Source organism: Equus przewalskii, chromosome 11, assembly GCF_037783145.1.
Source record: "Equus przewalskii isolate Varuska chromosome 11, EquPr2, whole genome shotgun sequence".
NCBI classification, from domain to species: domain Eukaryota; kingdom Metazoa; phylum Chordata; class Mammalia; order Perissodactyla; family Equidae; genus Equus; species Equus przewalskii.
In genome coordinates, this window is record NC_091841.1 from 9,912,367 (window position 1) to 9,934,510 (window position 22,144).

Genomic DNA, 22,144 nt, shown 5'->3' on the forward strand with positions numbered 1-22,144 from the left:
GTACACTGATGGAAGCAGCAGAGGGGCACGGTGAAAGGAGGTCAGGGGGCTCACGACCCTCGGGAAGGATGGAGAACCAGCGTGGGACGCACAGAGCCCATCACGCCGCAGAACCAGTGTGGCGAGGATGCTACCCACCGCTGCCCAACGGGTACTGCAGCTTGCACCCCCAGCCCCCTGGGTCAGCTGGATCCGGCCCCTGGCACCCGCCCCTGAGAGCTGACTGCACAGCATTGCCCTCTCACCAGAAAGGACTGTCCACGGTCCACCCTCTGTGTGTCACCAGCTCCCAGCTCTAGGGCAGGGTACGCATCTGATTGGCTGAGCGTTGATCACGGACCCGTCTTCCCATCAGGGATGCTGGGCGTCTTCATCTGTTCAGGCTGCTCTCACAAAGTACCAGAGCCTGGTGGGCGGCTTGTAAACCACAGGAAGTTACTTCTCACCGTTCTGGAGGCTGGAAGTCCAAGATCAAGGTGCAGGCAGATTCAGTGTCTGGTGAGAACCCACTTCCTGGTTCAAAGACGGCCGTCTTCTTGCTCCGTCCTCACCCAGCGGACCGGGCGAGGGATGTCTTTCACAAGTGCGCTAATCCCACTCACGAGGGCCCCACCCTCAAGACCGCCCACTCCCCAAGGCCCCGCCTCCTAACACCATCCCGTTGTGGGTCAGTTTCAACACGTGAACCTAGGGGAACTCAAACGTTCAGACTTTAGCCCTGGGAGAGGGCGTTTGTGGTGTTTTCAGCCTCTCTAGTGGGCAGGGGGGGACAGGGCGCATGCTGCTCCTCCCCGGGGCTCAGCAGGGGAGAAGTCCCCAGTCCCTGGAGGGACGTCAGATGCTGGGCAGCCGGGAGGAGACGAGGCCACATCGCCCTCCGCTCTAACGTGGGGACAATTAAATGAGATGGTCTATGTAGGAGGGTGGTCTCCGTGGGAGGGGCCTGCCTGCCTCCTCACCTGGCCATCGGTGGATGTCAGGAGCCACAGGGCAGCCGAGGAGACGAGGCGAAACATCCTTCAGGTCCTGCATCTCCCCAGCTGCAAAGTCGCCAGCGGCTTCCACTGCGCTTGAAATAAACCAGACCGTGGACGGGCACGTCCACTGTCCCCCTCGTCTCCTCCCCGGGCGCCCCTTCCACACGACGCTCTGGGCACGCCGGCCTTCCACTACCTTGTAGACAAGCCTAGCCAAGTCCTGCCTCAGGACCTTTGCAAGGGCTGTGTCCCCTGCCGAGGACCTCTTCTACTCAGCTCTGGGTTGCGCCGGCTCCTTTATGTGTCAAGACTCCCCCTGAAATGCCACCTCTCAGAGTGGCCTTCCCTGTACTCGCGACCTAAAGCTGCCCCTTCACCCCCACCCCGCTATCCCCCCACCCCAACCCCTCACCTTGTCGGGTACATGGTAAGCAGTCCGTAAGTGGCAGTGGCTTCCGTAGAAATGAGGAGTCTGTTCCCCGTCATGCCTCGATAGGACGGACTAAGGGGGGACACCTTTGGGGGGACGGTAGGGGACAATGGTTTGTGCTTCCTGGGGAGCTGGCAGGAGGGCCGCAAGCTGCTTGTCCAGAGTGGAAAAACAGCAATGAAGATCTGCCCCGGGGCACATGAATTTAGTGCCGTGGACAGCTGGGTGCGGAATCCCTTGGTGCTAAGCCAGCCCCTCCTTCCTTCCAAGAGAGGGATCCCTCAGCTGTTGGGCGAGTGCACAAGACCAGGAGAGAACCATGCCTGGCTTAACACAAGGCGCATGGAATCCAGGACCCATCAGCAACTCTTCCAAATGTGGATTCATTTTAAATTTATTTCTTGCCATTAAAAAGGGGGCTATCTTTAATACAAGGCAGAACAAACAAGGCAGAGTCGGTAGGATTAGAAGCGGGACAGCAGGAACGAGGAGAAAGCAACTGCCAAAGTGGTTGGGAATGAGGGTGGAATTTGGCTCCGAGCTTCCTGGCAGCCTGTGCAAAAAGGGAAACTTGATCAGTTACGGAGCTCTTCTTATTAGCAAGGGAGACGGTTGCCAGTTCCTTGGGGGAAATGCGGTTGGTTTTCAGTTTTAGTTTTTTCCAGGGACTAAATCCTGAGTGAAATTTCTCCCTTGAGGCTTTAGGAGGGGTCATTAACTGACGCAATAAACAGTGTCCTTATTTATAGCAAATATGGAAGTGAATCTCCAGTGATGGAGGGGGCGTTTAACTTGCAGCTCATTGGATGTACGTTTTGCTTGGGTATCACTATTATTAGCAGATGAAAAAGGTCTCAGATCAGCTTTGCCTTCCAAAGGGCTGAGCTTTATTGTCTTAGAAGATCTCGACGTCCTTGTGGGGACCTGGAGGTGACTGCGATTGTCACATTTCTTGCAGGGGGAGGTCATGAAGTACCTGGCCTCACATCTCAAAGTTCTGGTCAGCTCCTTTTGTGTGATACGCCTGGGGGAGAAATTAGGGAAATCTTTTACCAATCTTTAGGCTGAAAAGCTGCGTTACGGAAAAGGACAACAGACTAGAAATGTGCAAGATGGGAAGACACTGAGCAAGGGAGGGCAGGCAGACCTGGGTTTGAATCTACCCAGCCTCTAACTAGCTGTGTGGCCTCGGGGTGGTTTCTTAACCTCTCTGAGCGTGCTTTCTCTGCCTGTAAAAATAGTGACGATGATCTCTGCCTTGGATTATTAAGAGTCACACGGTAATGGCCCAGAAAGTGGGTGCCACGTGCTCTATTCATCCCATCCCCTGCTTGATTACCTGGCTCTGGGGCAGCTTCTTGAGGGAGGCATGTAGGACCCTTGGTCTAAACTTTGTGTGTCACGCAGGAAGAAACCGGTGTCCAGAAGGGAAGCATCATGTGCCCTGGGTTGCACAGCAGGGGCCTGCAGGCTGGGCCTCAGACTTGGGTCTCTGGACCTCGCAGAGTCTCTGTGCTCCCCGAGTGTGAGTCCTGGAGCCTGGAACGCCGAGGCACAGCCCCACGCTCCACGGTCGCAGCCCAGGACCAACCGCTCCCGGCAGAGAAGCAGATGGGGCCAAATGGACAGGAGACCGAAATAGAAAACCAGCCCCACGAGGCAAAACTCCCTCCTAGCCTCTCCTACCAGCTCATTCTCTCAAAGCCCTTTTGCTTTTTGGAGGCTATGACCACACTCTCTCTGTCCACTCGGCTTCCTGGTCTCGTCTCCTGTCCGTCTGCTGCATCCACTCTCTACTCCAGCCGCCTCGACCAGACCCTCACCCGGGCCCTTGGACACCTGCAGGTCTGCCGGCGCTGTCCGCCTCCCCGGAGGATCATCCCAGCACGGGTGGAAGTTCCAACCCCGTCTCAGGGCCCAGCTCTGACATCACTTCCTTGGTGGGACCTCCCGCTCAGAAGGGGTAAGTGGCTCCCTCCTCAGCGTCCTTCTCCTGCCCTCCGGACGCTGCTAGGGCGGCCGCTGTGCGTTCACGCCTGAATTAATTCGAGTGAGCTGGGAGCCAGCGCCTCCATCTCCTGGCCAGACCCAGACCTCCTGGAAGGGACCTGTCGAACTCTTCTCAGTACTCAGCAGCACCCACTACTCTGCCTGGCACAGAGCGGACACACTCAGGAAACTTTTAGACTTGTATCGAATGTCCCATCATTCTGGCCTTAGTGACTGTTACTTGAGCACCTACTGAGAGCAGCCGGTGCTGGGCCCTTTAAATACACTCATAGCCGCTCACACAGAGCTGGCCATGTGAGTTATTAGTGTGCTCCACTTCGCAGATACCGAGGCTCAGAGAAGGGCGGTCACTTACTCCGGATCACACAGCAAGTAACAGACTGGGATTTCAAACGTCTGCATTCGTGATGTCAGAGTCAAGAGAAACGGATGATGCTCTGAAGCAGACAGGGCTTCTCCCTCCAACACCCAGATTCCAAGCGGCACACAGCAGTCTTGGGGCCTGACCAGGGACGCTGACCCGGGGCCAGGCTCCCAGCCAGCTGTGAGGCTGATGCGCAACCCCATCCCCTCGGGAGGAGGCCTCCCTGGAGTGGTACCGCCGGAGGCCGCCGGTGCCAACCCTTGCAGAGCTTCAGGGGACGTTCGGGGGGCGGGCCGCCCCTCACTGTGCAGCGCCCCACCCGAGCGCCATCCTGGGATCGAATCCCTCCGGGTCACCTCCGCCTGGGGGTGTGGCCCGGGCTTTGGAGCCAGCGCAGCACAGCCCTCCCGGGCCGGGCAGACCTCGCCGTCCCGCACACGCCTCGCAGACAACGCCAGGGAGAAAGGAGCTATTTTGGGAACGGTTGTCTTGGTTACGCCATCCCGCCCACCGCGTCCTCTGCCCATCACAGCCCGTCGGTTTTCTAGACGCCGAGGGAAGCCTTTTCGACTTCTAAACACTTTGCCTCCGTGCAAATTCCTCCCCGTCTTTCCCTCGCTTCCTTCAGTCTCTCTGTGACGGTGCGTCCCACTTCACGGATGGAGAAACTGAGGAACCGAGCGAGCGAGCCCGCCTTCGACATTTTTTCCAAGCCAGCCAAGGCCCGGGAATCTCAACCCCTGGAACAAATTTCGATTGAGGAACACGTGCGGCTCGCAACCTGAAGACTGCAGTCGCACCTCAAGTGTGAACGTCTTCGACGACCCCCGGCCCCTCGCCCCCCGCTTTCAGCGAGACGCCCACGCGTCACCGCTTCAGTTCGTGTCTCCAAACTGCTGGGCGCGCAAAGGGTTAACCGGGCCTGGCGGGGGCCCGCCGCGGGCGTGGGAACCCGAAAGGGTTAAAAATATAAACGCACTTATTCCCCCCCCCCCCCCCGCGACTGCTGGGTTCCAGGTGGGCGGCCAGGGGACCGCGGGAGCCCAGGAGTCGTCTCCCCGCCCGGAGTGGCTTTTTGAAATTGTAGAACTTTTAATTCCCACCACAAAAAAGTGTCCCAGTTCGAAAGTTCTTTTAACCTTCTCTTTTTTCATTTATTTATTTTTTTCTCGATTTCTCCGCGGGCTGGAGGAGCGAAGTCGCCCCGGCCTTTCGGGTGCGAGGAGCCGGTGCCCCCCTCCGGGCAGGGCGCGGGGCGGGGGCCGAGGGGGCCCCGGGCGGTGGCTCCGGGACCGGGTGGGGACGCGGCTGGTGAGTCCCGGCTCCGGCCCCTGAATTGGGGGGTCCGCGTCTGCCCCAAACGCCGCTTTCTTCCGTTTTCCATGTCATTTCCTGTACTAATAAGATGGTGGTCAAAGCAGGGGAGGAGAGCAGCAGCGAGTCGCCGCCGCCGCCGCCGCGCCGAGGCTGGCGCTGAAACTTTGGGGACCCGCGCGCCCGCCGCGCGGCCGCTCCCGCCGCGGGGCCGCCAGCCGGGGCCGCGCCGCCTCCGCCGAGCCGCCCTCCGGGCCGCCCGCGCCGCCCGGGCCCCGCGGCTGCCGCAGCGTTCCCGGGAAGGTGAGTCAGCCCGGTAGCCAATGTGGCCATTGAAAATGGCTTCGGAGAGCGCTCGGCAGCTGGCCAGCGAGCGGGGGCGGCGCGCGGCGGGGACCCGGGGCCGGCCGATCGGGGGCCCGGGCGGGCGATCGGGGGGCGCGGGCCGGGGGCCGGCTCGCCCCGGGCCCGAGGGGGGTTAACCCTCGGCAGGTAGCCGCCGCCGCCGCCGCCGCCGCCGCCGCCGCCGCCGCCGCGGGCTCCGGGGGCCGCCCCTCCGCCTCCTTCCGCCCCGCTAGCTCCTGCTCGCTCGCCTTGTTACAATGTAGCCTTTTCTCGGCGCCGCGGTGCCGCCCGCTGACGGACGTGGCCGCCGACCAATGGGAGCGCGGTGACTCGGGCGGGGCGGGGCGCCGCGGGCTGCAGGGCCGGCCGCAGCCGCTGGCCTAGTTTTCGGGGGCGCTTTGGGCTCGGTGCTTGGGGCCGAGCTGGGGGATCGGGGGCTCCGGGCTGCGGTGGGGGTGTCTTCCAATGCGGGGCTCGGTTTCCCGCCCCAGGCGGCCGAGCCCGAGCCCGCTTCTGGAATCTATTTTAAATCTTAGCGGCTGTGCGGACTTCGGGGACTCTCTCCATCCCCCACTCGCAATCCCCAAGGTGCTCTCAGAGGCAGAAACTGCAGGAACTTAGCGGCCGGTGACCTTTCTGCGGTCAAGGCCGGCACGCCCTAGGCAAGTTGGTGCAAAGAGAATCCGAATGTCTTGGGCGATGGGCGACGCTGGCTATTGAAAAGTTGCTTGGGTCTCGAACCGGCGTGGGCCATAGGGGGCTTAGACCCCCGGACGGGCCGGGACTTCGGGGAGGAGGATGTTAAGCCTCTCTTCTTTCTTAGACGTTTGCTTCATGTGGAGAAAGGCTGTGGTCTATAATTTAGAGCGGCTAGAAGGAAACACCCAGTTCTTTGTGCGCGGGGACGGGAGGCGATCATGAGAGACGGCTCTGGAGGCCCGGAAACGCTATAAACTTTGGGGTTTTTGTCTGTGCTGGAGCAAAAGAATTTTCCGTGGAGCGTGATGCCTGGGGCCCGCCAGCTTGCCTTTGCCACAGTCCCCCTGGCGAAGGAAGGTGGCGGAGGTGTGGGGTCCGCGGGCTCTAAGTAACGGCTGCAGGCTCCTTGCCTGGGGAGTGGAGTGTGGCCTTTGCCCACCAGCTCTGAGAGGTGGGCAAGCAGAATTCCGTGTGAGCACGTGCTTGAAAACCTCTCGTGGGCATGGAGCCCAGGCTGGTTGCTTCGTTTAATGAAAAGGGGCCTTTCCATCGGAGTCCTGCCCCCCGCCCTCCCGCCGGGAACTTCCACTTTGGACTTGGCACGGTTACCTTTGACCTCTCCGAACCTTGGTTCTCCGTCCCCAAAACCACGCCAACGAAGCCTGTCTGGCAAGGTAGCTGTGAGATCAAATAAGATAGCAGAGATGGAACGCCTGGCCCAGGGCTGATGATGGTTTAAGACGTATTGTTCTCTCTCCCGTGAATATCGGCCCCACCCAGGTCCATCCAGTCCCAAACCCACAGGGCCCCCAAGCAGCAGCTGGGCGGGGTCTCGTTCCCTTCCCTGGTGACAGATGAGGGGCTCCCCTCGCATGTCCCAGGAGCCCTTGATCCACCTCCACACTGTGGTACGATTTTGACCTGAGTTACGGTGCTGTCCTCTAGACCCCTGGGCTCGATGAGCTCCGTAACTTTGTTCTCCTTCGTGTCAAGCAAGACCTCTGCCCTCTGAATCTCTCCTCTCCGGGACTTTCATGGGGAAGCAGGGTCTCCCTGGTTCTAGGTTGTTGCCGAGGAGGAAGGAAGTAGGGAGCACTGAACTAGGAGTCAGGTGTCATAGCTGTTTCTTCAGCCGCCTCCTTGGCCTGCCCTCTGGCTATCTCGTAGTGATGGCCAACATGCGGTCCAAGGCTGGCCCATAACCTTCCTCCCTAAACCTGCTCCGGGGCTCTGACCTCGGCCAAGGCTGCCACCCTCCTGCTGGGCCTTAAGGCAGAAGCCTCGGTGTCTCTGATCCCTCGCCCCAGTCCAAACCATCTCCAGGTCCAGATCAGCCTCTATATTGAAGCCATCCGCTTCTCCCCAGCATCCTCATCAAGCCACCACTTTCCTGGGGACAACAGCAGGAGGCCCTTAGCTGTCCACCCGCAGTGCCCCCTCGCACCAATCTCAGCATCGCACTCAGATTGTTCACAGAGGATGGCGTCAGGCCTCCCATTTCCTGCTGATGACACCCAAAAGTCTTCCCAGTGCTTTTAGGATAACGAACCCACCTGTCACCATGACCTGAAAGGCCCTGAGTGGCCTGGCCCCGTCCTCATCTCCCACCCTCCCTGGGTCTCTCTGCGCTCCGTGCTCCCTGCTTTGCTGTGTCCTGCACGTGCCGCCCCTCCTTCTGGAATGCCGAAGCGGTTGCCATCTAATGAATGAGTGAAGGGTGGCGGAGGATGGGAAGGGGTGGAAAAGCACCTGGTGGTCCTCATGCCACCCCCTAAATATTTCCAGTTCGTCCAGGCACACGGTAGGATGGAATCAAGGTCCCCTTGTGCTTGGGCGGGGCCCTGTGGCCGGCCGCTGAGGTGTGAACTTCAGCCATGCGTGTCCCTTCTGGGCCAAAGCACTGTGTTGCTGGTGTGAGACCCTCCAGCGTGCCCTACTCCTGTGCGTGGCAGGTGGTGGTGGCAGGCGGGATGGTGGCTGCGTCTGCCAGCCTGGGTCCCTGTGTCACTGTGTGAGTGGAGCCCCACGATGGACGTGCAGCGTGAGTGATAACTAAACCCTGAGGTGGCAGGGCTGTTTGTTACTGCCACACGACCTGGCCTGTCCTGACTGGAGTAGGGACTCGAGGAGCATTCCAGGCTGAGACAGGCACCCACACGCAGACTTGGGGGGGCTCCTCCTCGGCAGCCAGGGGACGTATTTGGGAAAAACCTTCAGAGACTCCCCCCTGCTGTTAGGAGAAAGACAGGAAGCCCTCCAGACCCCATGGGGCCCCATTTGCCGTGTTCCACCTAACGTGGCGGTTTCCTCCTGTTGTCCCTCTGCTCTGGTCGTGCGTTCCACTCCTGCTTAGGCCTCCTCATCCTTCCTCTTTCAGCTTCAGCATCACCTCTTCAGGGAAGCCCTCCCTGATTAGCTCCAACCCCCCACGACAAGGTCTCATGGCCCCACGTGTCTCTCCTTGGTAGCACTGGTCTCGGGAGCAATTTTGCATTTATTGGTGTCATTATTGATTGCAGTCTCCTTCTTTCATCAGATCACAGGCTCTGCAAGGGCGGGGCCTGGGGTGGCTTGTACATTTGCGCACAAGAGCCGCTCGGTAAATACCTTCTCATGAATCCCTGAGCGTCGGCTGCAGACTGCCCGTATGCTGGGTGCTAAGGGCAGCCTTCAGGAACGCTGCTTCCCTGGGGTGTGGGCGGGGAGGTCCAGCATGGCAGGGAAAGTGACTGGCCTGCAGAGTATGGACCCCAAGCTCCCCGTCCTACGGGTGTGCCTGCCCCAGAAGGGCCGCCTTCCTGGGATGTACGAGAGGAAATTCTGGGAGGGCAAGACTGTGAGGTTTCACAGCCCCTCGAGGTCTCTGCTGACCTGGAAAGTACAGGATCCAGTGATGGGGCCGCAGACCAGGAGATCCAGGGTCGATGAAGATGAAGATGATGATGATGATGGCCGCTGATGCTTACTGAGGGCTTGTTGTGTGCCAGACGTGGTACTAAGCACGGCACGTACCCTATGCAGAAAACAGCTGCACAGGGTTGATATTATTATTTCCATTTCACAGATGGGGAGCCTGAGCCCCAGGAAGTGAAATAAGAGATGGAGGGGTCCGCAGTGGCGTGGCCAGGATTGGAACCCCGGCGGTCTGAGGCCGCCTCCTTAGGGACGCCCTCTTAGAGTGAGGGCAGAGGACCCCAGAGCCACCAAGGAGAGGCTCCTTTGGAAACGTCACCTGAGGTTTTCGGGAACAAGTTTCCAGGAGGCAGCACCCGCCTAATATCGAGGCGTTTCTGGCCTTGGTGCCAGGGCTGGTTAGACCATCAGGGGCATCTCCACCCCTGCTGGGGCCTGGGAGTCCTGGGAGGCCCCGGCCCCGTGTGCTCAGAGTGGGGCCCGGGAGGGGCTTCCCCACAGCTGGCCCAGGGGCTGCACCGGAAAAATAAGCCATGCAGAAAGAAAAAAAACAACGAGGAAGAAAGAGAACTCTGCTGTTATTTTTAAAAAGCCTGTTTCCGATTGCAGATTTGTATCTGCGTTAGAAAGGCCGGTGTTCACACGGTGCGGCCGCCCTCGGTGGGGGTGGGGAGGCGGCCCCGCTAAGGCTCTGGAAGAGGGGCTGCGGGGGACGTGTGGTCTGGGTGTCCTCCAGTCCTTCTGTCGTGCCTCTGGTGCACACTGCTGTCCCTGTGCCAGGCACGGTGCTAGGCAGTGGGGACCCTGTCCTTGCCCCTACAGAAACCACACCCCAGCGTGGGAGGCAAGCAGCTGCAGGTACGCCAGAAGGGTGTAAGGGGGATGGCCATGACTCCACATCAAGGAGAGCTTCCTGGCGGAGGAGGCTTCTCAGCTGGGTTTTGAAGGATGAGTAGGATCTGGAGAGCAAAGAAGGGTGAGGAATTCCAGCCTGGGGTACGGCTTGTACAAAGGCATGGGCACACGCAAGGGCTTGGAGGCCTCTGTGGTGCATCTGGCTGGAGAGTGTGTGTGAGAGAGGAGGTGGAGGGAGATGAGGCTGGAAAGAGAATAATAATAATAATAATACCAACACATCAGTCCTGATCCTGCCTCAGGGCCTTTGCACTGGCTGTTCCCTTTCCCTAGATCTCCATGGCAGACTTTCTCACCTCCATCAGGATTTGCTCAAATATCACCTTCTCGTGGGCACTTTTCCTCTTTAAAATTACACCCTCCCTACCGCCACCCGCTGCTTCCCTCCTCCTTTTCTCCTTAGTACTATGACATGCCCTCTGTTTTCTTTCTTTCTTTTGTTTTTGGCTGCCTCCCTTCATTATAATGTCCGTTCCCAAGGAGCTGGGATTTTTGTCAGTTTCGTTCCCTGTGACGATGCATAGCACACAGTAGGGCCTCGGGTATTTGTGGACCGAGCAAATGAATTGAGCACTCACTACGTGCAAAGTGCTCCACGTGCACTTTCTCTCTGACACTTTCCCAGCAGCGCCCTGCGACCAGGACGATTATCTCCCCATTCTGTAGGAGAAACGGGAAACAGAGGCTCAGAGAGGTGGAGAGACCTGCCCGAGGTGTCCCAGCTGGTCAGCGCGGCTGAGATTTGAACCCAGGCCGCCTGACCCCGAGGCTTTGCCCCGGCCAGGCTGTGGAAGGTCGCGACCGCTGGCCGAGCAGTTTACACTCTGTCCTGGGGCCACGGGAGCCACGAGGGTTTTAAGAGGAGGAACCTGGCACGGAGGTCAGATCCAGGTCCCAGAGGTCAGCCTGGGTGGGAGGCTGCCTAGGGGCTGTTGCAGGAATCTCGGCAGGAGGGGGTGGAGGGGGAGGGCCTGGTGGTGGCAGTTCCAAAGGGGACGGGGGAGGGTCTGGCCCTCGGCTCTGGGGCTCAGAGGGGGCACGGTGGGGCACAGTTCTGGGGGCACAGGTTTCCTAGTGTGTGCAGGCGAGACCCCACAAGAGTCTGGGACTGGCCTCTTGGCAAGAGAGGGAACTGAGGGGAGGCCAGGGAGCGGGCGGGTGGGGACAGCGCAGTGCCCTGGGGAGGGTGTGGCCTCGGGGTCCGTCCTGCCCCTGCCACTTGGCTGCGGGAGCCCTGGGCGGGAGGCTGCCCTCTGGGGTGGTCTGTTCCTCCCCTGAAAGTGGGCGTGACAACAGAGTCAGCCTCAGGGAGGCCCCTGAGGAAGAAGCCCCAAGCGGGGCACTGGCATGTGGCACAGGCCAGCTCTGGGGCCACCTCCCGGTGTAAGGTCATGACCCCCGAGCAGGTCTCGTGCCCCTTGATGGGGACAGCAGTGTCAGACGTGACAGTGACTGCATGATGGCGGTCTTTCTCCTTAAAGATGACCTGCCCACACCGTCAGACCCTCACCCCCACAGGCTTGTGTTCAAGGCCAAACATGCCTGGGCCTCAGTTTCCCTTTCTGTAAATGGAGACAGTAATTTCAATCCTGTACTACCTTCCGTGGAAGAAAACTTTTTTCTCCGTATTCTCAGAGGCACAGTTAAGAGGAGCACATCTTGAGCCCCATGTGGTCGCTTCCACGTCTCTGTATGGATGAGGGAACTTGGGTTCAGAGAGGTTAAGTGACTAGCTCCAGATCACACAGCCATAGTCTAATTTCTCCAGTCCCCTCGAGAAATGACATTTATAAAGGAAGCCTTAGGGGTCGCCTACTTGTGTTACGTAACAATTCCCGCAGGTCCTCTGGGCGCTTGGAAAAAAGATTTGATTTGTAAGCTCTTAGTGCCCTTAGCCGGCTTCAGGACCCTCTCCCGACCCAGGGACCTCATGGGTCTGTTTGGACAGACCTGGAGCCTCGGATGAAGTGACACTGGGTGAGGGAGGTGCAGGTGGAGCTGGCGGGAGGCTGCTGGCAGTCCTGCTCCCCCGCATCAGTCTCCGATCAGGATGGGCGCTGAGGGTGGGGACGTGTCTGCCAAATGAGGCACCCTTGGGCCTCTGGAGCCTGCCAGTGCCTTCTAGGGCTTTCCCCTCCACCCCTGGGGTCACCCAGGACTCTCTTCCCAACTTCACCTTCTCCCCGTCCCTTATCATTAGCCCAGAAGGCAGGCAGCCAGCTGTCACGACCCCATTTGATAGCTGAGAGCGGCTCAGAGAGGGGAGGTGACTTGCTGGAGGTCACACAGTTTAGGGAGCGACCGAGCTAAAATTCTAACCCCGAATCTAGCAGCCTTTCCTCTGCGCCCACTCCTGGAATCAGAGCGGTATGGCCCGGTGTCTGTGCCCTGTCCCCCAACAGGAGAGGCTGTCCGGCCACCGCATGGATATCTACGGTGGCGCAGAGCTCTCCTGTCCTGAGGGGACAGAGGTGGCGTCCCCGGGGAACGTGGCTGAAGGGACTTGGGGTGAGGAGGGGCGTGACCGGGGGCTCCGTCTCCTGGGCCCAGGGCCAGGCGGGGGGCGAGAGTGGGACCGGCAGGCAGGAAGACGCGTTTGACTCGGGCACCGGGCTGGGCTGCTGTGGACGTCAGCGAGCAAGTAAATATGGAACCACCCCCACAATGTCAGCTTTCCCAGAGTGGCTGCTCGACTCTCACACTTTCCCCAAGAGAAGGGGGTGAGGGCCAGGGAGGGATCCTGCCGCCCAATGCCCAGGGGATGGAGATGGCCGGCTTGGGAGGCTCCGGGACCGCCGAGGGGCACGGGGAGCAGCCCACGGTACGCTCGGCCCCAGCGGGGAGGGAGCCTCTCATGGGGCCAGCCGACTGGGACCCAGCCGGGGTGGACTCAGCGTTGTCCAAGGTACAGGGAGGGTGGGCTCTGGGCGGGGGAGGGGGTGGTTGCAGGCCCCATCCCAAACAGGGTGGCCCCTCCTTAGACAGCTGTGTTCCAGAGGGAAAGCCAGACCAGCCAGAGGGGGCTGGTACTTGGAGACCAGGCGAAGAAGATCCGAGGTTCAGGGTGTCCCAGGGAGAGGGGAGGGTGAGAAAGGAGAAGCCCCTTCGTCTAGGGTAGGAGGGGGCAGGGAGGTGCTGTCTTCATAGGAAATCGCCAAACATGGCCAGGGAGGGATTTACCCTGAAAAGAAGACTGAGGTTTTGGGGGAGGATGAGCAGAAAGAGAGGACACAGGGCAGTTTCTGGCTGGGCAGTCCCAGGCCCTTTATAAACGTCCACAGCGGCCAAACCTTTCTAGGCTTGTAGGTGTGTCTGGGCCCTGCCTGATGCACGATGCTGCCCCATCACGCCGCTGTTATTAGACTCAGTTTCCAGAGGAGAAATTGAGGCCCAGAGAAGTGAGGTGACTTACCCAAGGTCGCACAGCTCTGAAAGGCCGAGCCAGGATTTGAACCCAGGTCTGTCCGAGTCCGGAGTCGGGCTCTTAACCGCTACCTGGGACTGCCTCACCGTGACTGCGGCGGAAATGCTGTCGGGAGCCTGCGCTGGGAGGGAGGGTGGCCTGGGAGACTGGCAGGCTCCAAGTGTCCGCCCCCGCCATGCCAGGAAGTACGGAGAAAGCACAGTGTGGGCCAGCTGTGGCCTCAGGCTGGTCACCCTCTCTGTGTGTCTCCGCGCTCACCTGGCGCAGGTACTGCCCTGTCACAGGCTGGTTGGGACCTTCCCCTCCGACCTTTGGTCAGTGGATGCGCGTGGAGCCCTGAATTGGACGGGCCAGCGCGCGGGTCCTCTGGGAAGGCCAGGTGCAGGGCCCTGCGAGGGCCAGCGAGAGGCCGTCCTGGGTGTGGCTCGTCTGCAGCGCCCCGCGTCCAGACAGGAGAGCAGGTATTGGGAAACTCATGTCGCACTTGACATTGCCGCGCCGTTCTTATTGTCATTGACACGAGCATCGGTTGGCAACAGATTGGAAAACTTAAAAAAAAATGTCTGTGCCACAAATAGTGTGAGCAGCCCTGGCCCGGATCCTAACTGTGGTTGAAGGTAGGGAGTGGCCTACTTGCTCAGGGACGGGGTGAGGAGGAAGAGGAGGGTTCCGCTTCCCCGGATTGACGTTGAGCGGACCTTGAAGGGCGAGTAGGAGTTGGCGGGGTGGACGAGGCGGGAAGGACATTTTAGACACTGGGAACAGCATGCACAAAGGCAAGCGACGTGAGGACCCGGTGGTTCAGGGAATGGCAAGTGGTCCCGGGTGTCTGGAGGAGAGGTGGCAGAGACGGCCTGGAGAGGCGCGTCAGGGCCAGCCTGGGAGGGCCTTGAATGCCAGGCTGAGGAGCTGTGACTTAAAGAGTGTCCTGGAGGCCGGGGTCCTGAGGTGGGAGAGATCATGGCCGAGTACGTGCTCTCAAGGACCGAAGGGCCATCCAGGTGGTGTGTTCTTTGGTCCTCAGCCTTCAGGAAGGTGTTTCTGGGGCCCAGGGGCTAAGTTGCTGGAAAGCAGGACTCTCCTTGTCCTCTCCGAGGCGGCCAGCCCGTACGTCGGCTGCCCCGGGAATCAGTCCTGGCTGGACAGGCAGGCAGGCCTCCGGCATGAGGGGCAGGCTTCCCAGGCCATCCTGGTCCGTGGGTCAGCACCTGCTGTCGTCGGCTGGCCATGGCAGAATGCTCTTGTCCCCCCTTCCTGATGCTACGGTGTTGTGAGCTGTCAAAGCAGGCCTGCCGGCTGCTCCCTGGGAGGCCAGAGCCAGGCTCTGAGTGGGGGCCAGAGCGGGGAGGGCTGAGGTTTGAGGCTGCGGCTGGGGGCTGGCCAGGCACCGGGAGGCTGATGTGTGACAGCGTGGGGTCCGTTGAGGAGGTGAGCGGTGGACCATGGCCTGAAGTCACGTCCTGCAGCAGCCCTATGCTGGGCCAAGGCTGAGCCCCATTCGTGGCCTGAGGAGCGGACCCTCGGTTCAGGTTGCAAGGGACGGTAAACGTCCCAAGCTGGGCCAGCTCGGGGGAGCAGATGGCTCAGTGTCAGGGGGCTGCTGCCGTGCTGCTCAGCTCTGGCACAGCCTCCTGTCGCGAGGGGAGCCGCCCTGCCCTGTCCGGGGCTGCTGGGAGGAGCCCAGGGTTGCAGGCCCTGCCTGTGGTTGCGAGCCCGCTGAGAGGGCCAGCCCGCTGGGAGGGGGTGCTGGGAGCCCGTCTCCCGCAGCCCTGCCCACACCCCCTCCCGGGGCCCCTGTGCGGATGGCCCAGCCTGCCCTCCGTCCTGCAGCCCCGCCCGCCGGGCCCCAAGCTGCAGGCCGGGCTGTCTAGCTGCCAGCCTTCGGGGAGTCCAGCTGCTGGGATCCTGCAGGCTGGAGCTGGGCTCGGGCTTCAGGGCCAGGGGCCACTGAGGGGCTTTCCTTGTGGCAGTGGCCTTGGTCATGCTTGGAGCCTCACAGCCTGAGTCCGGGGGCCTCTCTGGCTCTCTGCCTTCAGCTGGGCCCCTGCTGGACTCAGGACTTGCCATGGCTCGAAGATCTCCCAGGGGGGTAGGGCAGCTCTGGGGCTGCTGCCCCACCCTCTCCCAGGGCCAGTGCTTGTCACTGTGTGTCCCAGGTGACCCCTGTCCTCACGGGACCCCCTGTGCCTGTTCTGCATGCCCCTGCCCTTTACCTCCCGGGTGGACCCCTCCCAGTCTGGCCCTTTGCTCCTGGCCCCTGTCTCTGCTTCCTGGGTGACTAAGCTCACTCTCCCTCTCCTTGACTCCCCGCCGTGGTCTGTCCCCTGCCCCTGTCCCGTTCCCTGGGCTGCCTGTGAGGCGAGGACTCTCTGGCCAGGCCCCCGGGGGCCCCCTCCCCCAGTTTCAGGTAGAAACCAGATTCCTCCCTGGCACCTGCCGGTGGCTCCCTGCGCTCCCCGAGCACCTGGCCCGCAGCCCAGGACAGTGGCCAAGAAAGGCTCCACTGCCCTTTTGGACTCTCTGCTGTCTCCTCCTGCTCCCTCCCTCCGCCGGGAGACTCCCCCGGCCTGGGCAAGAGCCGCCTGAGCTTTTCATGTCCACTGTCTCTCCTCCTTCCCTCCTGAACTCTCGCCCCGAATATGAGGCCCCCCCAGAGACACAGCCTCTACCCCTGGGAGTCTGAGGCCGATGCTGGGTGTGCTGGCCACCGGCTGGGGGCTGCAGGACAGAGGGGCTGGGGCTAAGAGGACCAAGGAGGGTGGTGGGGGGGCTGGACAGCAGGAGGCGGACTCTCAGTGGCTGGCCTGTGGGCCTCTGACTGGGCCACACCGAGGCCTCTGCCTCCTTGAGGGCCTGACGCTCTGTGCTTCCTAAAGCCACTCCTGCTGTGGGGAGAGTAAGGGCTTTGCGGTCCCCCCACCATGAGGCTCCAAGGTTCAGAAGGACCAGCTGCCCCACCTCTCCTGTGATGCACACATCCTCCTCCCCAACTCAGATGCTTGCATCCCTCCGGGGACCAGTAGCTCACTGGTTCCCAAGGCAGCCCACTGTGTCTTTTTTATGTTGTTTTACTAAGTTTTAATTATGTAAGGAATATACCAATACATTGTGCTGTAAAAAAAATCCAAATATTATAAAAAAGCTAAAGCCCTTTTGATAACCACAGCCAGCCTCCTCCGCAGAGTTGATCGTCACTGCCATTGCTTTAGGAGATATCCTTCTAGATCTTTCTCTATTCATTGGCACACACAAGCGATAGGAATGGGGACCATTGTAGTGTGCGTGCGTGTGTTGCGCACATTGTTTTGTCATACATCATTCTGCAAATTGCTTGCCCTGTTTGACATTGGATCTTGGAAATCCTTTCGTGGTTTTACGCAGCGAGCTTCCATTAATCTTTTTTCTTTCCTTTACTGATACACCGTAGATTTTGGAGAGGATCATCGTTTATTTAGCCGCGCTCCCCTGCTGGTGGACATCTAGGTTAATTCTGATTTTGTTCTTGTGCCCCCTTGGGCCGATTCAGGGGACCAACTGCTGGGTTACGGGAGCCTGCGGCATAAAAAAAAATTATGGTGTAATATTTAAAATCCGTCCACTGAGATTTTGCACAAAAACAAATGTCTCCCTGCGGGTCCCCTCTGTTCCTGGGTCTCTTCTCTGTTTATTTTTAAATTTTATTTTTCCTTTCTCTCCCCAAAGCCCCCCAGTACATAGTTGTATATTTTTAGCTGTGGGTCCTTCTAGTTGTGGCTTGAGGGATGCCACCTCAGCATGGCCTGATGAGCGGTGCCATGTCTGCGCCCAGGATCCGAACCGGCAAAACCCTGGGCCGCCGAAGTGGAGCGCGTGAACTTAACCACTCGGCCATGGGGCCGGCCTGTGGGTCTCTTCCTTAGAGCCAGAGAGAAAGTCTGCTCCCCTGCCAGGCCCCAGAGAGCTGGAAACAGTGGCCGTGGCCCCCAGACCCTCTTTTTCTTCGCACTCGGGTTTTTGTGCCCTTGCTCAAAACGCAGCTTTGAGTGACCACTCTTTGGGAAGCCGTTGTGGGAAGTGGCCTCTGGGCTTGATGCCTTGGTTCAGATCCCGGTGTTTGGGGAAATCCGCTTAACCTGTCTGTGCCTGTTGCACCGTCTGTGAAACAGAGATGACAATAGCATCTACGTGACAGAGCTGCGGGGGCACCGAGTAGGTGAACGCATGTAAGGTACAGCACGCTGTGCCGGGCACGTGGTAAATGTCAGGTGAAGTTGTCATCCTGGGGTCTCCGCTCTGCGGCAGCTGCAGCCCCGCTCCTGTGGGCAGAGGGCCTGCGTCGCCGCGGGCAGCCTGGGATGGCTCCAGCCTTTGCAACCCCTTCATGCCCCTGTCCATTGGTTTCCCAGAGAAGCTGCCTGCCTGGGAATGCAGCGGGCGATCGGATTGCTGCCCGGCTTGGCCCTGCAGCTTCTGGAGCGGGGCCCACGGGGCGGGAAGGAGGTCAGCCTGACCCTTTGCTTGGCGGTGGTGGCCCGGAGCCTGGTAACGTAACCCCACACCTCGGGCAGATTTACCGGCCACAATGGGGACCGTTGTGGCTGCGGATTTGATCCCAGTTGGCCTGCAGGGTGGGCAGGAGAAGAAAGCAGCCTGGGGCAAGCCTCTCCCCTGGGAGCCCCGGGCCTCTCTGGGCCACACTGGCAAGTCCAGTCTTCGGTTTGCCTTTCAGCCCCTGGGCGAATCTCTGCAAGTCATTATGTATTTAGTGCTGGAAAGGTGGCTCTTTTGATCTTTTCCTCACCCCCCTGCCCACTTTCAGGTTCTAAACCACATTTATACCACCAGCCAACCAGCTCCTAATAGGCAGCCTGGCCCACGCCATTTCATGGATATGGAAACCGAGGCTCAGAGAGGTTAAGTGACTTTCCCAAAGCCACACAGTTAGCCGCTGGCAGGGCTGGGAATCTACCCAGGCCGTCTGGCTCCTTGTTCAGTTCCTTTTCACGAGGCCACCCAATGTAATAGTCCTGGCAGGAGGTGCCCAACCGGGCAGTCCAGCTTGACCTCCTGCCCTCTGGTCAGTGGCATGTGTGGTCAGTGAGCACAGAGGGTTGGAATTATTTCCTGAGAGGCGAGAAGAACCTTGGCTGGCCGGGAGCCCAGCCCTTCCCCGGCACCAGCCACAAACCCTCTCGGCAGCCAGAGGTGGCAGGGCACAGAGTGTGGCTGCCCTAGCTGAGCCATCAGCCCTGCGGGGGGAGAGCTGGCCCTCTGAGCCTGTCCCGTGCGGTGGGCAGGGGCTACAGCGACCCTGGGGACTCTGGGTGCTTCTCCCAGGGAGCAGGAGGGCAGCATCACTGGGCCCGTTCTAAGACTGGAGAGAGCAAGGCTCAGAGAGGCCCAGCGGCCGGTCCGAGCTGGCGGCTGGCAGAGGGGACCCTGGAACCCACCTCTGAGTGCAGACATAGTCATGCGCAGGGGCACAGCAAAGACGCAGACCTGGCCCACCTTTGAGTTAAGAACGTGGCCGTGGGTGTCCAAGGGATGTGGGCCCGGGTCCTGGCTCGGTCATAACTGTTCATATTCACTGCACACTTCCTGCGTGCCAGGAGCTCTTCTGATCTGGACCCGCGATATTTCACTTAATCCTCAGAATAACCCCACATAGTAGATACCATTGTTATTCTCCACTTACAGCTGAGGAAACTGAGGCACAGAGACGCTAAGCGGCTTCCCGACGTCCTAAGGGTGAAGCTGGGGTTTGGACCCTGGCAGGGGGGCTCCAGTTAGTGGGAACCAGCCCCTAGGACCAGAGGGCAGGACACACCTGTCCTCTGCCTGGCACAGTGCCTGAGGCACGGCAGGCCCTCCTGATTCGTTTGTTGAGTGAATATTGTGTGAATGAATGTCAGGCTTTGGACCAGCGGCTCAGCGTCTCTGAATGTAAAGTGAGGACCCAGTCACCTCTCCCCCCCGCATCGATGGCAAGGGTCCAGCGCGGCTATACTTGAAAGCACCTAGCCCAGGGCTCTGGCCGTGGCCGCCGTGGTCACTCTGGGAAGACAGTGCCACCGAGCTGCTCTCGACCGCATCCTGGGAGTGGGCGGGGCTGCTCCGAGCTTCGCCCTGGCGCTGGGCTGCCCGCCCTTGGGGACGGAGGCAAGTTCTCTCAGCATGGTGGTGATGGTGTGCCCCGTGACTGGCCTTGGGCTTCCTCTGGGCAAAGTGGGGGGCCGAGGGGCCGAGGGGCTGAGGGAGAGCCCCGTGACTCCAGGGCGCCGGGCCCTCGTGTTCGCACACACACGTTCTCGCCAGCTTCCGGAGCATCCTTCCCTGACGCCCAGGCAGGTGGGTGACTTGCCCAAGGCCCCACGGGTCTGGCAGGACTCCAGTCCCACTCGGCTGCTGCCTCCCCTGTGGGTTCCAAAAATAGGGGCAGATAGATGCCTGGGGCAGAACCAGATGGGGGGCCCCTGGGAGTCTCGGGGTGGCTCCCCCCTCAGCTGCCCTCCCTGTAGGGAATCCCATCCCACTCCCACTTCCTCTCTTTGTAAGTTGTTCTGGCAGCAGCCTCTTGGAGACGATGTCTCTCAGGACACACGATTCCATCCTAGGCTCTGCCACAGATTTGCTGTGCTTCCTTGAGTAAGTGCCCTCCCCTCTCTGGGCCTTGGTGCATGGCCCCGTGAAAGGAGACCATGGGGCTGGCTGACACCTGCTGTTCTGTCCCTCGTTTAGGGGTACGATTTGTGCGTCAGGACCCAGACTGGCATTATCTCAGCCCCTTTTTAAGATACTAGGATATTGGAGACCTTCCACCCTGCCCGCTGGGACAACTGCACTTGGAGCTGAGCACCAGGTTCTGGCATCGACTGGTCCTGAGACTGTGGAAAGCAGTGTATGAGGGGGCTTGCCGGGGGTGCCCGCTGGGTCCACTCCCTTCGGCCCACCCCGAGAACCCGAAGTTTGGCGGATGATGCCGGCCGTCGGGGAGAGCACAGCTTTGGGACTTCACGCCATCCGGGCTTGGATTCTGGCTTTGCCCCTGACCCTTGGCTGCCCGCTTGACCTCTCTGAGCCTCAGTTTCCTCACCTGTAAGACAGAGGAGGTGAAACTTTCCTCCTAAGGTGGAGATGAGGATGAAATGGGTTGATGTGTATGACTCCCTAGCAACCCACTGACACTCAGCAGGTCCCCCATGGCGTGCAGGGATCTGCGGAGTGTGGTGGGGGAGGGCGTCAGAGACAGTTCTAGAAGCCTTGCCAACAGCCCTGGAGGCTGAGTCCAGAAATAGAAGGCCCAGAGCCAGAGGCTCCTGGTGGCCAGGCTGGCCTCCGCCAGCCCGCGAGAGGCCGCGCAGAGGGGGCGGCCAGGGCCTCCCCTCCCTCCGGGCTGCTGGCTGCGTACAGTACTCGGCAGCCTTTGGGCTAATTTTACCTCTTGGTTTTCATGAATCATTTCCCCTCCGGGGGCGTGTGAGAGCTGTGGAGACGGCCCTCGCCTGGTGCCCGGGCGCCAGCCGCAGCGACGCTCCCGTGTGGGCCCTGCTTGGGGGCCCCTCCCAGAACAGGACACCCCAGGGACCCCAGAAAGGGCATCGGGGGCCTGTTCCTTCCAGCCGGGTCCCTGTGCCTTTGGGTAATCATGTTTTGGGGTGAAGGAGCCCCAGCGGCTGCTGAGGCTGGAACTTGGGCTAAATATAAAGGAATTTGGAATCGAATGGTTTTCCCCTCATGGTCCTTGGGGTCTGTTTCCACCTCAATGGTGGAGCAGCTCAGCAGAGACCCCTGTGACCTGTGGGGGCTTCTCCGTGGCCCAGCTCCGGGGGTTTGCACAAATGCTGAATTTTCGTAGTCACGGAATGCCAGAGCCAGCAGGTCCTGCAGGAAGTCAAACCCCTCCTCCTTAGGTAAACTGAGGCCCAGGGAGGGGCAGGAATTTATCTGAGGTCGGTGGATTGGGGGAAGAGGTCGAGCTAATGGTCGTTTACTGACTGCTTATCGCTTTGCTCATGAAAACCCTATTTGACGATTATTGTGCCCATTTTATGGAGGGGTGAGTGAGGGCGTGGAAGGAGGAGTCACTTCCCCAGATGCTCCGCTGGCAGCGGGGAGCCACGTTCGCCTCCAAGCCGTCTCCCTGCGCAGCCACACGCTGGGCTTCCCCGCGGAGAGGGTGTACGGGGTCGCTGCGAGGTCGTCCCGGAAGCTTCCAGCTCGCACGTACCCTCTCCTTTCTTCTGTTCACCGAGTGTGTGTGGCGGACCCGTCTGGGCCCTGGACACTCGGGAGCAGCCAGACCGGGCAGAGCCTGGGAGGCTGGCGAGGCCCCAACCCAGTGCCCCTCTCATCGGAGGCTGGGTTCTCGCAGGACCACGTCCACACAGCACTGTGATCTCGGCCTTGCAGGCCGCAAACTCAGATGCCAGCCCAGGGGGGAGGTCCCTCGGTGACACGGGCCGGCCGGAGATCCGCAGAGTAAGCGCTCGCCCCTTCCAGCGGGGCCACCACCACCCAGCTCAGGCAGGTTGTTGCCACATGGGTCCGCCCGCCTGGTGTTGCTAGTGCTTCTGATTTTCCAGAGAAGCCAAAAATCCACGTTTTTACACGAAATCTTCTGTTTCTTCAAAGTTGGCAAGGAAAGCAAAAATAAAAATCGAAAAGAAGTAACCCAGCCGCCAGTTTGTAACTGTGGGTCCTTTCTTCTGTGGCCTCTGCCACAGGCCTGTCTGGGTGGAGCAAGGTCTCGTTCTCATTGTCCCTCAGGGGCCACC

At 60.3% G+C, this 22,144-nt stretch overlaps 1 protein-coding gene across 4 annotated transcripts in view; it reads left to right on the forward strand.

The window, feature by feature from the left end:
• The first annotated feature begins 5,179 nt into the window (after positions 1-5,179).
• The window catches only part of PRDM11 (PR/SET domain 11), an 83,877-nt gene continuing 66,912 nt past the window's right edge, over positions 5,180-22,144 (forward strand). Inside the window, exon 1 of one of the 4 annotated variants that reach the window (XM_070564887.1) lies at positions 5,180-5,398. Coding sequence is in view for 3 of the 4 variants with exons in the window: in XM_070564885.1 (XP_070420986.1) it covers positions 12,615-12,872 (258 nt within the window). In the remaining variant the exon portion in view is untranslated. Of the gene's footprint in view, positions 5,399-12,568; positions 12,873-22,144 lie in introns of those variants that run through there. The other 3 variants (XM_070564885.1, XM_070564888.1, XM_070564889.1) reach the window with 3 other exon arrangements.